At 35.4% G+C, this 12,527-nt stretch overlaps 1 protein-coding gene across 18 annotated transcripts in view; it reads right to left on the reverse strand.

The window, feature by feature from the left end:
• Positions 1-12,527, reverse strand: part of IMMP2L (inner mitochondrial membrane peptidase subunit 2) — a 935,160-nt gene that overhangs the window by 198,981 nt on the left and 723,652 nt on the right. The window contains exons 7-9 of one of the 18 annotated variants that reach the window (XR_013524086.1): positions 6,320-6,415; positions 3,233-3,317; positions 2,029-2,145 (exon numbers count right to left, since the gene is read on the reverse strand). The exons of 15 other annotated variants lie outside the window; for them this stretch is intronic. Coding sequence is in view for 1 of the 3 variants with exons in the window: in XM_078343197.1 (XP_078199323.1) it covers positions 6,404-6,415 (12 nt within the window). In the remaining 2 variants the exon portion in view is untranslated. Of the gene's footprint in view, positions 1-2,028; positions 2,146-2,167; positions 6,416-12,527 lie in introns of those variants that run through there. 2 more of the 18 variants (XR_013524085.1, XM_078343197.1) reach the window with 2 other exon arrangements.

Here is a 12,527-nt window from a genome sequence, read left to right on the forward strand (position 1 = left end):
ATACTGCTTCTAGGACCACTTATCACTTCTCCCTCTGTCATAGCAAAGCCTCCAAAAATCTGATGATTAATATTAATCTCCCATTTTTTAAATAGGATGTTACCCTTTATTGTTTTAATTGCCCAAAATTTGAATTTGCATAGATTGCAAGTAGAGAACAGAATCTTGAACCCACATAAACTAACCACACTTAGTCTTAAAACAGAATATATTATTCTTCACTGGCACTGTTCCCCACTAGAACTCAGTGCTATTCTTTGGGTGAGTCATGCTATAAGGTTTCTAGTTGACTTACCCACAGAGAGGTACCACCACATGAAACAGAGCCCACATAAACTTTGGAGAGAGTGAGGCTTCATATCTCAACCTTCTGCTTGGCTCTGACTTTAAGCCCATTATACCAAGGCCAGGGCTAACTTCAGACCTTTGAAAGCTCAGCAAGGGTGAATAAGGACTCTTTCACACTATATTATTCTTAAATTGGTTCTCCTATTACTTCTCAAGATCAGCATTTCTCAAAGTATGGTACTCAGGACACAGTTCACCTCGTTATTGTTGCTTTAAAAAAATGCAGATTCCCCAAGCCCCAAACCTTTGTGGAGTTAGCACAAGCATCTGCATTTTTAACAAGTGACCCAAGTGTTTCCTAAACACAGTCAGGTCTGGGAACTGCTGTCCTAATTTGCTTACTGTAGCTATACTGCAAGACCTTTGCGAGTTTGGAGGTTTTTCACCTTTTGTTTCTTATTCTCCAACTCATTTTACACAACACTGCCAGATTATTGTTTTTAACTTATGGTTTTAACCGTTTCTCTAACATGCTCAAAAGCCTTCTATGGTGATTCACAGCCTGCAAGATAATATTCAGACTTCTTTGTGTGATGTTGAAGGTCCTTGGTAACGCCTTCAGACCTGGCTCTTCTTGTAGTTGCACATCTAGCCAAACAAAATTGCTCAAGGACCCGGTAGGTACTCCAAACACTTCCACCTCCAAGCTTCCACTATCTTGTTTTCTGCTTCTAGAAAGTTACTTTTCCACTTGTCCATAAATCCAAATCCTATCTTTTCTTCAAGGTTAAACTGATTAATGCCTTTGAATTCTTTCTTGCTAGATATCATGTCTAAGAACTTCCTGATGTTGCGCCTCTGTCTCTGGCTTTTATACTTTTTACCTTTTATTATATTACATTGTTGTATGTTCTTTTGTCTGCCTAGTACTCTGTATTATCTGGGAACAACAAGTCCTTTCTCTGTACTGGCATCATCAAGATAAGGTTTCCATGGAGCTTCCATAATTTTTATATAATCCTGCCCCTACTCAGAATTGTCTGGTCTAGAGGTGGATACCTGGTCCAAACCATGACAACCAGAATATTCCAGCCCTTGACAACGATTGATTCTTCCAGGATGGACACTCAACTCAAGCTAGGCCAATCACAGTCCTTTCTCAACTAGATCCTGTCTCCACTGTCATAGCTAATTGGTGCAGGACTGGAACTGGACCCAAGCTGACCCTCTGGATTGAGAACTAGAGGTCAGAACATTCCCTGTCCCATGTCTCAAAGAGAAATTTGCAACACTGGACAACTGCTCCTGCTCATGGCCATGGGATTAGGCTTCCCCATAGCCTCAGAAGGCCTTGGAGTAGAAGTGACAGGTATTTGGTAGGCAAATGCTACCTCTTTAGTCTCATGATTGAAACCACCTTCAAAGCACCATTCAGTGTTGTCTTTAGATACAAGTGCAGTGACTTGTGACATTTGTGGGGAGCTACCACCACAAAAATTATTTCTCTGTTTGTTAGATGATTTCTTCCATTTTATTATTATTTTCTTTTTATGGTGATGTTGATGAAAGACATTCCTGCTACATTTATTAAAAGTTAAAAGAAAGTCCCAGCATCTTGGGAGGCCAAAGCAGGCGGATCACTTGAGGGAGACCAGGAGTTCAAGGCCAGCCTGGCCAGCATAGTGAAACCCTGTCTGTTCTAAAAATACAACAAACTTAGCCTGGCATGGTGGTGCATACCTGTAGTTCAAGCTGCTTGGGAGTCTGAGACAGGAGAATCCTTTGAACCAGAGGCAGAGGCTGCAGTGAGCCCAAGACTGTGACCCTGCACTCAAGCCTGGGTGACAGAGCAAGACTCTGTCAAAAAAAAAAAAAAAAAAAAAAAAAAAGTTAAAAGAAAGCAGTATTTGCAAGAGACAATGTTCATGTTTCTGTCTCTCTTTTTCTGTGAAAGTTACTAGATTTCTTCCTTTCTTCTACTTCTCTTCCTGGGGGAAAGTAGAAGAAGAAAATAATTTTGAGAGCAGGAGAGATCTTCCCTCTTAAGAAGGGGATATTACTTAGGGGGTTAAAAAAAATCAGGGCTGAGAACACAGAATGTATAATGAGTTTTGAAGACAATGTATTTTACTCTAAGCCTAGTTTACTTTCAACCAAGTGGAAAGAATATATAGGGTATTTTTTTGTGCATCTAGGAATGATTTTGTTTTGCATGATTTGTGATGTTTTTGGCTGGCTTGCTTTTAAACAAGAATGGAGTAATAGAAAAGCACGTTAATGCAGATATACTAGCCAAAGGATCATACTAATAGTCTCATAGGCATTTTGAAGACTTTCAGGAATTAAAAACAGAGAATTCTGTAAATAGCTTTATTAAGAGAGCAGTTTTCCTAGCCTATAGAATGGGGATATATCAATTTTGGGTAGTCTCTATGTACACAGGCATATCCTACTTAAATCCTTTCTATAAAGGGGCATCCTCGTCATAATCCTTCTTATGATCAAATACCAAATTTACTTTGATGTGACAAAAAAAGGGTACTGTGAATAGCAAACTTCAAAAGACTGAGCAGTGAGACAGTTAGGGGTAATAAGATGGAGAAGCATATAATAAAATTTCACATTAATATAATATTATTATACCCAACGTATAATTGTAGGAAGATTTTCCTGCAACAAAACAGTAGTTTAAATAATGTTCTTCCATCTTAAAAGAAATATACTTCTACTTAAGGGAAGGTGGTTGGTTTTTTTAAATTAAAATACAAGGAAATATTATGTGACTATAATAAAATGAGAACTTACTCTTTAAAATATACTTAAGTTCTTTATACGATATACTATTATGACTCAATGGTATAATACTGTCTCAGTCTGCTTGTGCTTCTATAACAGAATGCCACAGATTGAGTAATTTATAATTTTAAAAAATGTATTGACTCACAGTTTTGGAGACTGGGAAGTCCAATGTTCAGGAACCAGCAGGTTTGGTGATTCTGATATCAAGATGACACCTTCAATACTGCATCCTTTGGAGGGGAAGAATACTTTTTCCACACATAGCAGGCGGCAGAAGGGCAAAGAGGAAAAAGGGGACTGAAGTCCCCCTTTTAGAAGGCATTAATCCCAGCCATGAGGGTGGAACCCTCATGGACTAATCACCTCTTAAACATTCCACCTGATAATACTGTTAAAACAGCAATTGAATTTTAACATGAATTTTGGAGGGGACAAACATTCAATTAGCCGCAAATACTACTTGAAAAAATGTAACGGTTTAACCAGTAATGCCCAGCTGGGCAAAAAAGCTATTTAAGTACCATGCACTTTGATGAATGACCTTTAAAACAGCCTGACTCATTTTTGTACTATTACTTTTCAATCAGTGCAGGATAACACACTAAATCTAAGAACAATCGCCTAGTGAAACCATGCCAGTAGATTTAAAGAATCCATTCATTTAGTGGTTATTATCATTCCCTATTTAGCACATATGTTTTCTTGGTTTGAAAGACTATGCTTTGTGTTTGTGTCTGTGTTTTTATTTTTTTAATGACAGAAGAAGAATGCAATACAGTTTGTTTTAAAAGACTCCGTACCAAATATTTTGTGAAGATTAGAATTTCTCCTTGACTAGTGTCTACATAATTCCATAGTGACTTGTAGAAATGACATAATTTATAATCTCATTAGGTTTTTGTGAAGTGAAACTTAATTTATATGAACAACCCAAATATAATCATGGCTAATTTGAGACGAATGTTTCATTTGCCTGCAGCTTCCCAATAAATAGTAGGCAGACGGAGTTTAAAGCCTCAGTGGGGAACAGGCAGCTGCATTTCACAAGGGAGATTTGAGCAGCTTTGAAAATGGTTTGGTGGAGGCTCTTCAACTGTAAATAAAACCACTGGAGATCTAAGCAAAACTGCAGCCTAATGCAGTTGTTAGCCTAAGTAGGTTCTGGTTAACGACTATTGTCTTTATGAAAATCAGGCTTAGTAATCAGAAAAGTTCAGTATTCCACAACTTGATGAAGGCTTACCGTTTCCCCTTTCTTTCTTTCCATGGATCACATCCTAATTTCAGTTCACAATGCCAATATACATGTTTTAATACAGTAACTTTATTTAAAGGGGAGATTAATGTAACTCGAAAGAGGTGTGAACATTCTGTATCATTTCTTCAGCAAAATTGATACATTTCTTTATGAAAACATTTTTTAATTAAAAAATATTGTTTGTAACTTCCCACAATGCATTGATGTACTGAAAACATTTTAATTTTGAAAAAATACATATTTGTGTGTGTTTTAAATAATAATGGAAAATAAATTTTTAAAACATGCTTTTCTTTCAGCTGGTTTACCAAAATATTCATCCTGCTATGTTTCCTTCTTTTAGCCTCTACGTTCTGGGAATTGTCTATGCCTTTGAAACGTGCGAGAACTTTACCAAAAAGAGTAATGAAGCCTGAAATGAGTTGGGGGGTGAGCTGACATGGATGCTAAGTGTAACAGAATAGAACTTTGATATTTTGGATGGAATAATATTTGCCTATAAGTTTAAGGGGTTGTGAACAAGACCTGACTGCCACTCCCAAGGTCAGGGACACACATCTAATCCTTACCGGGCAGCACAACTCTCATCACATAGCCAAGACTGCTGCTTATGCTTAATTTTAAGGTTTGACCCATCAGAGATTAGAATGAAGTTAGTTTAGGATTCCAGCTGGTGAATTTCTCTAACAGATGTGGTGAGTTAATATGAAGGACCAGAATCTAACAGACATCAATCAATTCTTGGTTCCTAAGGACTCTTATAAGTCAATCTACTTCATATTTTTATTACTAACCCCTTGGCCTAATGCCTAATCATCTCCCATTTGAACTAACAGTCACATCAAATGACTGCAGTTTCTACCTATATCCTATTTGCAATCTAATCTTTCATTCACAATTTTCCTAACCAGTCTTTCCAGGACACCTCTCATAACTTACTACTCTCTTGTTCCAAAATGTAAATGGCTTTTTAGTCCATTCTTGATAATGTTCAAAATTCTGACTTTCCTATTAATGGTAAAACATAATTATTCCTTAACCAGTCTTTCTAAAGTTATCTATTATTAATTCACGAGGATCAGGGGTTGGCAAGCTTTTTCTATAAAGAGCAGATTATAAAAATTTTAGGATATGTGGGATATAAGTCTCTGTTGCAAGTACTGAACTCAGCCGTTATAGCGGGAAAGCAGCCAGTCAATATGAAAGCCAGAGTGTGGCTGTGTTTCAACATCACTTCTTTTATACAGAAATAGGAATGGGCCAGATTTGGTTCAAGGGCCATATTTCACTGAACCCTGTTCTAGATGAACCTTTACTGTGCAGAAATTGGCCATTAACTGTGTCATGAAACAGCTGTTAAACTCTGTTCCCAGTTCTGGGCTACAGGGATACAAGGATGAGTTAGCTCCCATAGCTGCCCTGGCAAAGTTCACAGTCTTTACACACAGAATAACTGTGCAATTATACTGCAAATGCTGTGTGGAGTAACTAGCTTAGTCAGAAGTAAGACTTCATGTTAGAGTAGGTCTGGAAGTAGTCATTGTCCAGATTCAGGTGGGCAGGCACAAGATAATGAAAGGGAGAGGAAATGGCAGCCCGTGTCTAGATACAAAAATGCAAAACTAATTGGTAAATTTAAGAATGATCAAGGCATAAGCAGGTAAAAATTGATCTGGAAAATTTGGTGGGAGACAGAATCAAAGGGTTTGAATGAGTTTATACTAGCTCTTTGAGCCAGACTGCCCTGAGGCCTGGACAAGAGGTATTGCTTTTTTGGTGCCTGTGTTTTTGGAAAACCTGCACATCACAAGTTTTAAAAAAATTAAATTTATTGAAGAACACATGGGCCCCTATGTCATTCAAGATATGGCACTCAGCACTATCAAAGTGTGACATTCTAACCCTGATTATTCACTGAATATTTATTCATAACAAACGAACACTATTAAGGACCCAGACACATGTTTTCCATACCTTTTACGTTCTAAAAAAGAAAGACGGACTGACTCCAAATCCCATGAAACTTCACCAGTTGATCACAGGCAGGATTTCAGCCATCTAAGCACTTAGCTAAGAGAAGAAGAAAATTAAATGATGTGACAAGCCTTTTCGGCGTGGAATCCACACATTCTTGTATACTCAGTATCATTTGCCAGTAGCACTGAGTGCTCTGTTCTTTCTGCTCTTCATGTTTCAACTTGCGATTCTAGAATTCTAGAGGTACTCAGGAAAACACAGTATTCACCACAGTTGTTCATGGCAACAAAGGAAATATTTTGTGACTACTAAACAATTCATATTGCTCTTTAATTTGTATGTATGTAGTTGAGGGTACGACAAGCAAGGAGCATGATACCCTTTGCATTGACAACCATGTGGAAATTGAACCCTCAAACCTGTAAGTAGATTTCCTTTCATAAAAATATGTAATAAGATGTAACTAATTCTTTAAAAACTTAAAAACTCAGTTCTATTTAAATAATTTTGATGTAATTTTATGTCAATTAGTAGTTATTTATATACTGGCTTTTTGTTTTAAAAGATACATTTTGACATTTTACAAAATTCTTCTGGAAAGACGTGAAAAAGTTTACTTTTAAATTTTTTACATTTATTTTTATCTATATTTCCATTAACATATATTTAAATTATCTATACTAAATATAATTAAATATTCTTTTAATCCTTTATATAATTGTCATCAATAGAATACAATCATGTGAAAACCTTGATTGTAACAACATAGTGATTTTGCTGAAATGGAGGCCAGAAAAAAATATATAATTAAACATTTGAATTTAAAATACACTTAAAAAACTGAAAAATAACAGCTTGGAATTTTCCTTTATAATATATATATAATTTAAGGCTTATGTGTGTTTAAATTTTATTACTCTTCCAAACAACATCATAGACCTTTTAACAGAATACTCCGACATGTAATAATAATTAAATTCAGTCATCTATGTTTGCTGGTTTTAGCCATATGGAGGTATATTTATCAAGTTAGGAAAAGTAAAATATTTCATTTAACAGTTTGCTAATTTAATTTATAGCTAAATGTTAACTATTTAGACATGTAGTATGTAGACCTCCATGCCATAGGCCCCACATGTATTAGGGAACAATCTCATATTTATAAGTAATGTGGAGTCACTGATGTGAACTTTTAAAATTTTAACTTATGCAGTTATTAGAAATATTCTATTATAGTGGGTGTGGTGGCTCATGCTTATAATCCAAGAACTTTGAAAGTCCAAGGTGGATGGATTGAGGCCAGGAGTTCAAGACCAGCCTGGCCAACATGGCGAAACTCCATCTCTACTAAAAATGCAAAAATTAGCCTGGTGTGGTGGTGTGCGCCTGCAATCCCAGCTGCTTGGGAGACTGAGGCAGGAGAACTGCTTGAACCTAGGAGGCGGAGGTTGCAGTGAGCTGAGATTGCGCCACTGTACTCCAGCCTGAATGAAAGAGCGAGACTCCGTCTCAAAAAAAAAAAAAAAGGAAACTTTCTTTCATACTTAAGACTTAAAAGGTATAAAGCATAATATAATGAACATCTGCATGCTCTCCACTCTGCTTAAGATATAAATAGTGTAAGTTGGTGTCCTTGTACACGCCTCCCCAGTAACATTCATTCCCATCCATTCCAGAGGTAACCAATCCTGAATTTTTTACTGCTATTTTAAATGGCAAATTCTTTAAAAGTATGTTTTCTATTTCTTGATATCCAGTCATGTTTCATCATGTATATATTAGCTATTATACTACTAAGCTTGCATAATTGTCTTAATAGTTCTGCAGATTCCTCTTGAATTTTCTAAGGAGACGATAGCATACTTAGGAAAAATAACAGTTTGAACTCTTCATTTCCCATCCCTACATCTTTTATTTCTTTCTTCTACGGGTAATGACTTTTAGTATAATGTCAAATATAAGTGGTAAGAGTGGGCTTTCTTGCCTTGTTTCTTTATTGAATATCATAAGTACTGTAGGTTGATAATATTGTTGTTAGGAAGCAAAATAATATGATCAGAATTCCTTTCAGAAAAATCCTTAATGACAGAAATATCAGTTGGAGCAGAATTATTTGGGAGTCATATTATGGAAATTACTTCTATTTAATGCAAAAGTCATGGGGCCTGTGATGACCTACCAATAGAATATACATTATGGCTCTGATTCTGATGACTATAGTAAAATAACTGCATTTTCACTTGCTTAATTCACCAAGTTAGGCAACTCTTAATGTACCAAAAACTCACATGGGTCTTACTATGAATAATGTCTAAAAATGTAGTTACCATGATTCACTACAGGGTACATTTATGGCTCCACTGTCACCCAAGTCACTCAAAATCAAACTGTCTTGCAAGGCATTTGAGTAATACAACCAATAAGATACTGACACAGAGCAAAGTCTTTTTAAACATTACCCAACAAGTTGTAGGAAAATTTAAAATTTCCGCAAAAAACTGTCTCCCAGCTCAGTCGAAAGAAAGTTATTTACATAGTTTAGTGTTTACAAAGTTATTTACATAGTATGCTGTTATTTAGAATAAAAGTGGAAAGCAAATAATTACCCACCAAATATTTTATATGTATATAACAATGTAAATGAGGCAATTTAATCTTAAACATTGAATCACAATGTGTTCAATTGAAGACTTTTCCTGTTTTATGGGTATCTCATATTTTCTATTTTATTTTTCTGTGTATACCCAGTTATGTAAGCACCAATTATATCTTGCAAGTTAAATAAAGGCTTCAATCCCATTTTTGAAAAATTCTGAGGGCCAATAAAATTGCTAAATTAATAACCCCTGCATGTGTTTCACTAAATCTTGGCTCCTGACCTATTATCAGTAAACATATATTTCTAATAAAATGAACATGTTTAATTTTCTAACTAAACAGCCCAAAAGAATAGTATCTGCCATAGCAATGAAGTCTAATGACAATTATGCTGACATTTTTCTATCTAAAAATGAAATCATGTGGAAAATTATTTCTACTCTAGCAGAATAATTAAGACAGAGGACAAAATTTGATACGGTAGAAATGGAAGCCTCTTCTCTTGCGGAGAGGGGTGACATTATTTACCTCACCACTTATTATGCTTCCAAGATTTTCTCTTAAAATTATATATTTTTTGATGTCCTAATTACAGCAATAAATCCAACAAATGGTGAAGTCAATCCTGAGGGACTTTTTGTTTCATTTTACTGCATGGACGTTTCTTGGTTTTGAACACAGCTTCTGAGGATGGGCTCTCTTCTGAGACTTAGCTACCTTTGGTCATACAAATATATTTATTACACTGGTATCTTCTTTAAGTGGTGTTGATCTTTTTTGAAATATATGCCTTTGTCTATACCAGTCAAATGAGAATTGTATCTAGGTAAAACATGAGAGGTTGCCAGGTTCCAGTTCTGTTTATGGGAACCATGAGGAACATTTGACAAAAAACCACATGTAAGGCTTTAAGACTTATTAACAAAGACTATATAACTATTGGTACAAGTATTTTCCTATAAGATATAGGTTATTTTAGTTCCTATCAAAATTGTCTAATGAACAAGCATACACTATAAGATGACAAGAAAACATAACCAATTAAAGTCTAAGCACCATTTTTTCAAAGAAAATGTGAAGAGAATACTTCATCTGGATCCTGTCAACACTGTCTAATGACCTTCTCTTTTTATTTGAAATAGCTGATTTTAAATAAATGCTATTCTAGCTGTTCTAGAGAAGTTACACAAGGAAAATGCTACAATTCAACAATAAATAAATGCAATGAAAATTCATTCTCATGTATCACAAGATTATTCTGCATTGTATAAGCAGAATACTTTCAATGCAGCTGAAACCCATTAACTACTTCAGGCATAAATCACTTCATTCACAAAACATACAGCATCTAGAGTGCTTTATGTAATGCAAGATTTTACCAAATAGTTACTTCCACTGATTTTAGAACACTGTTCTACCAAATCCTCCTGGGAGATTTCAAGGGTTTTAACACACAAATACTCTACTTCTCTAAGAGGCTCTGTCCTACCTCCACCTAGAGTATTTGCCACACTGCGTTGTGAAGGCCCAATTGTCTTCTTCCTTGAGAGTAAGGATTATGCCTTAGGGATGATTGTATCTATTGACCCTCTTACCTGCTTCTTCTGGGCATCAGGCCATGTTTTAATGCTTAGTGATAGTGGTAAAAAAACTTCAGAAGGCTCATAGGTTCAGTGCACTCCCTATTATCTACGACCTGAATCTCTGCCCTTATAATCTCTAACTATTTTAAGCATTTCCCAAAACTCAATCCCAATTCCTCTCTTTGTCAAATGCTCTTAAAAGAAAAAGTCTAATTCTTTCACCCTTCCTACAACTCCAGAATCTATTGTTTTGTTTTTTACCAAAGAAGCATTATATAGGGGAAAAAAATGAAAACAGGTATGACTAGACATTACACTGCTTAAAATGTCCATTTCCCACATGTGTTACCAAATCTGGTAATCTCTGCCTGGTTAAATATAACTCTTATTTCTCTTGACCAGCCCACCCATCAGAATACACAAACCAAAATCAAGATGGACAAATCATAGATGCTTAAAAATGTGTCTTGAAGGCATAAAGGAAAAGCTCTGCATGATATAAAAACAGAAACCTTACTTTTTCTCCTTTCCGCTGGTTTTTAAAAAGTGATTTTTTTTTTTTTTTTGAGACGGAGTTTCGCTCTTGTTACCCAGGCTGGAGTGCAATGGCGCGATCTTGGCTCACTGCACCCTCCGCCTCCTGGGTTCAGGCAATTCTCCTGCCTCAGCATCCTGAGTAGCTGGGATTACGGGCACGAGCCACCATACCCAGCTAATTTTTTGTATTTTTAGTAGAAACGGGGTTTCACCATGTTGACCAGGATGGTCTCGATCTCTTGACCTCGTAATCCACCCGCCTCGGCCTTCCAAAGTGCTGGGATTACAGGCTTGAGCCACCGCGCCCGGCCGTGAAAAATTTTTTATACTTCATAAACTTCAAAAGGAATTCTATGGAACTTTAACCTTCATTTTCCATACTTACTTATATATCATCACTTTCAGACCATCAGTTCATTTCATTAATAAATAACAGTCATAATGCTCATTTATTGGTAAAACTATCATCTCCTATTAGGCACATTTCCTTCACAAAACACTCTAGGGAGCTCATATTTTATTTAATAAGGTATCAATGAAATCAGTGAATGAATTAGCTCTTTTCCAAATGACTTGGAATTAAAAAGAACTCATATTTAGTATAACTCAAAGTTTCCATACTCAGAAAGAGGCAGTCTATCATAAAGAGTTTCTGCATCTGAATTATTCAGTTCTGCTTCATAGTCCCTGCACACAAATTGTTCACAAGGTCACACTATGATCACAACCTAAAAATCAAAATACATTTATATATCTTAGAAAGGTTATGTTTGCCTTGAAATGTATAAGTCAAAAGTTTTTCTTCTAATGTCCTTTGGTCAATATAGCTAAAATAAATTATTTATATCTGGTGCTAAATAAATAAATAATTTACTTTAGATTCTTTTTAGATACTAGAATTTCAGAAATCACTATGCAGGAAACAGTGCAAGTATCTCAGTTACTCTCAATTTAAAGCTAGATACAAATGATGGAAAAACTTCAAAGATGGAAAATGGAGAAGCTAACTGGAGGCCAAGGAAAGATTACATTTGTATTTGCAGTAAATGGAACACATTACCTAGGAGAACAGTTCAAACATAAATACTACAATTAATATTTATAATAAATGAAAAAAGAATTGTTGCATGCATTTTTAATTGAAGAGTCTGCCAATGTGAAGTAGTTAAAAATCCCTATTTGATATGTCACAGCTATACATACATACAAATACAAATACAAAATTTAGTTTCTATGTGTTTCCATTTTAAAGCAAGCAGAAAATTTGTCAATATCTACGATAATCAGTTATTTCTGTGCGCTGGTGAAGAACATCATGGCTACAACAGAATATATATTCATCTACATAGAACTAGGTGTTACAAAGGAAAAGACACTAATTTCTTTCACAGAGAAAGAAATTACTGAGAGAAATGCTTTCTAAGCATTTATAAAGCAACACATCAGAATCACCACGTCCTTATTATATAATCCAGTAAAATCAAGTA

Source organism: Callithrix jacchus, chromosome 11 (genome assembly GCF_049354715.1).
Source record: "Callithrix jacchus isolate 240 chromosome 11, calJac240_pri, whole genome shotgun sequence".
Classification (NCBI taxonomy): domain Eukaryota; kingdom Metazoa; phylum Chordata; class Mammalia; order Primates; family Cebidae; genus Callithrix; species Callithrix jacchus.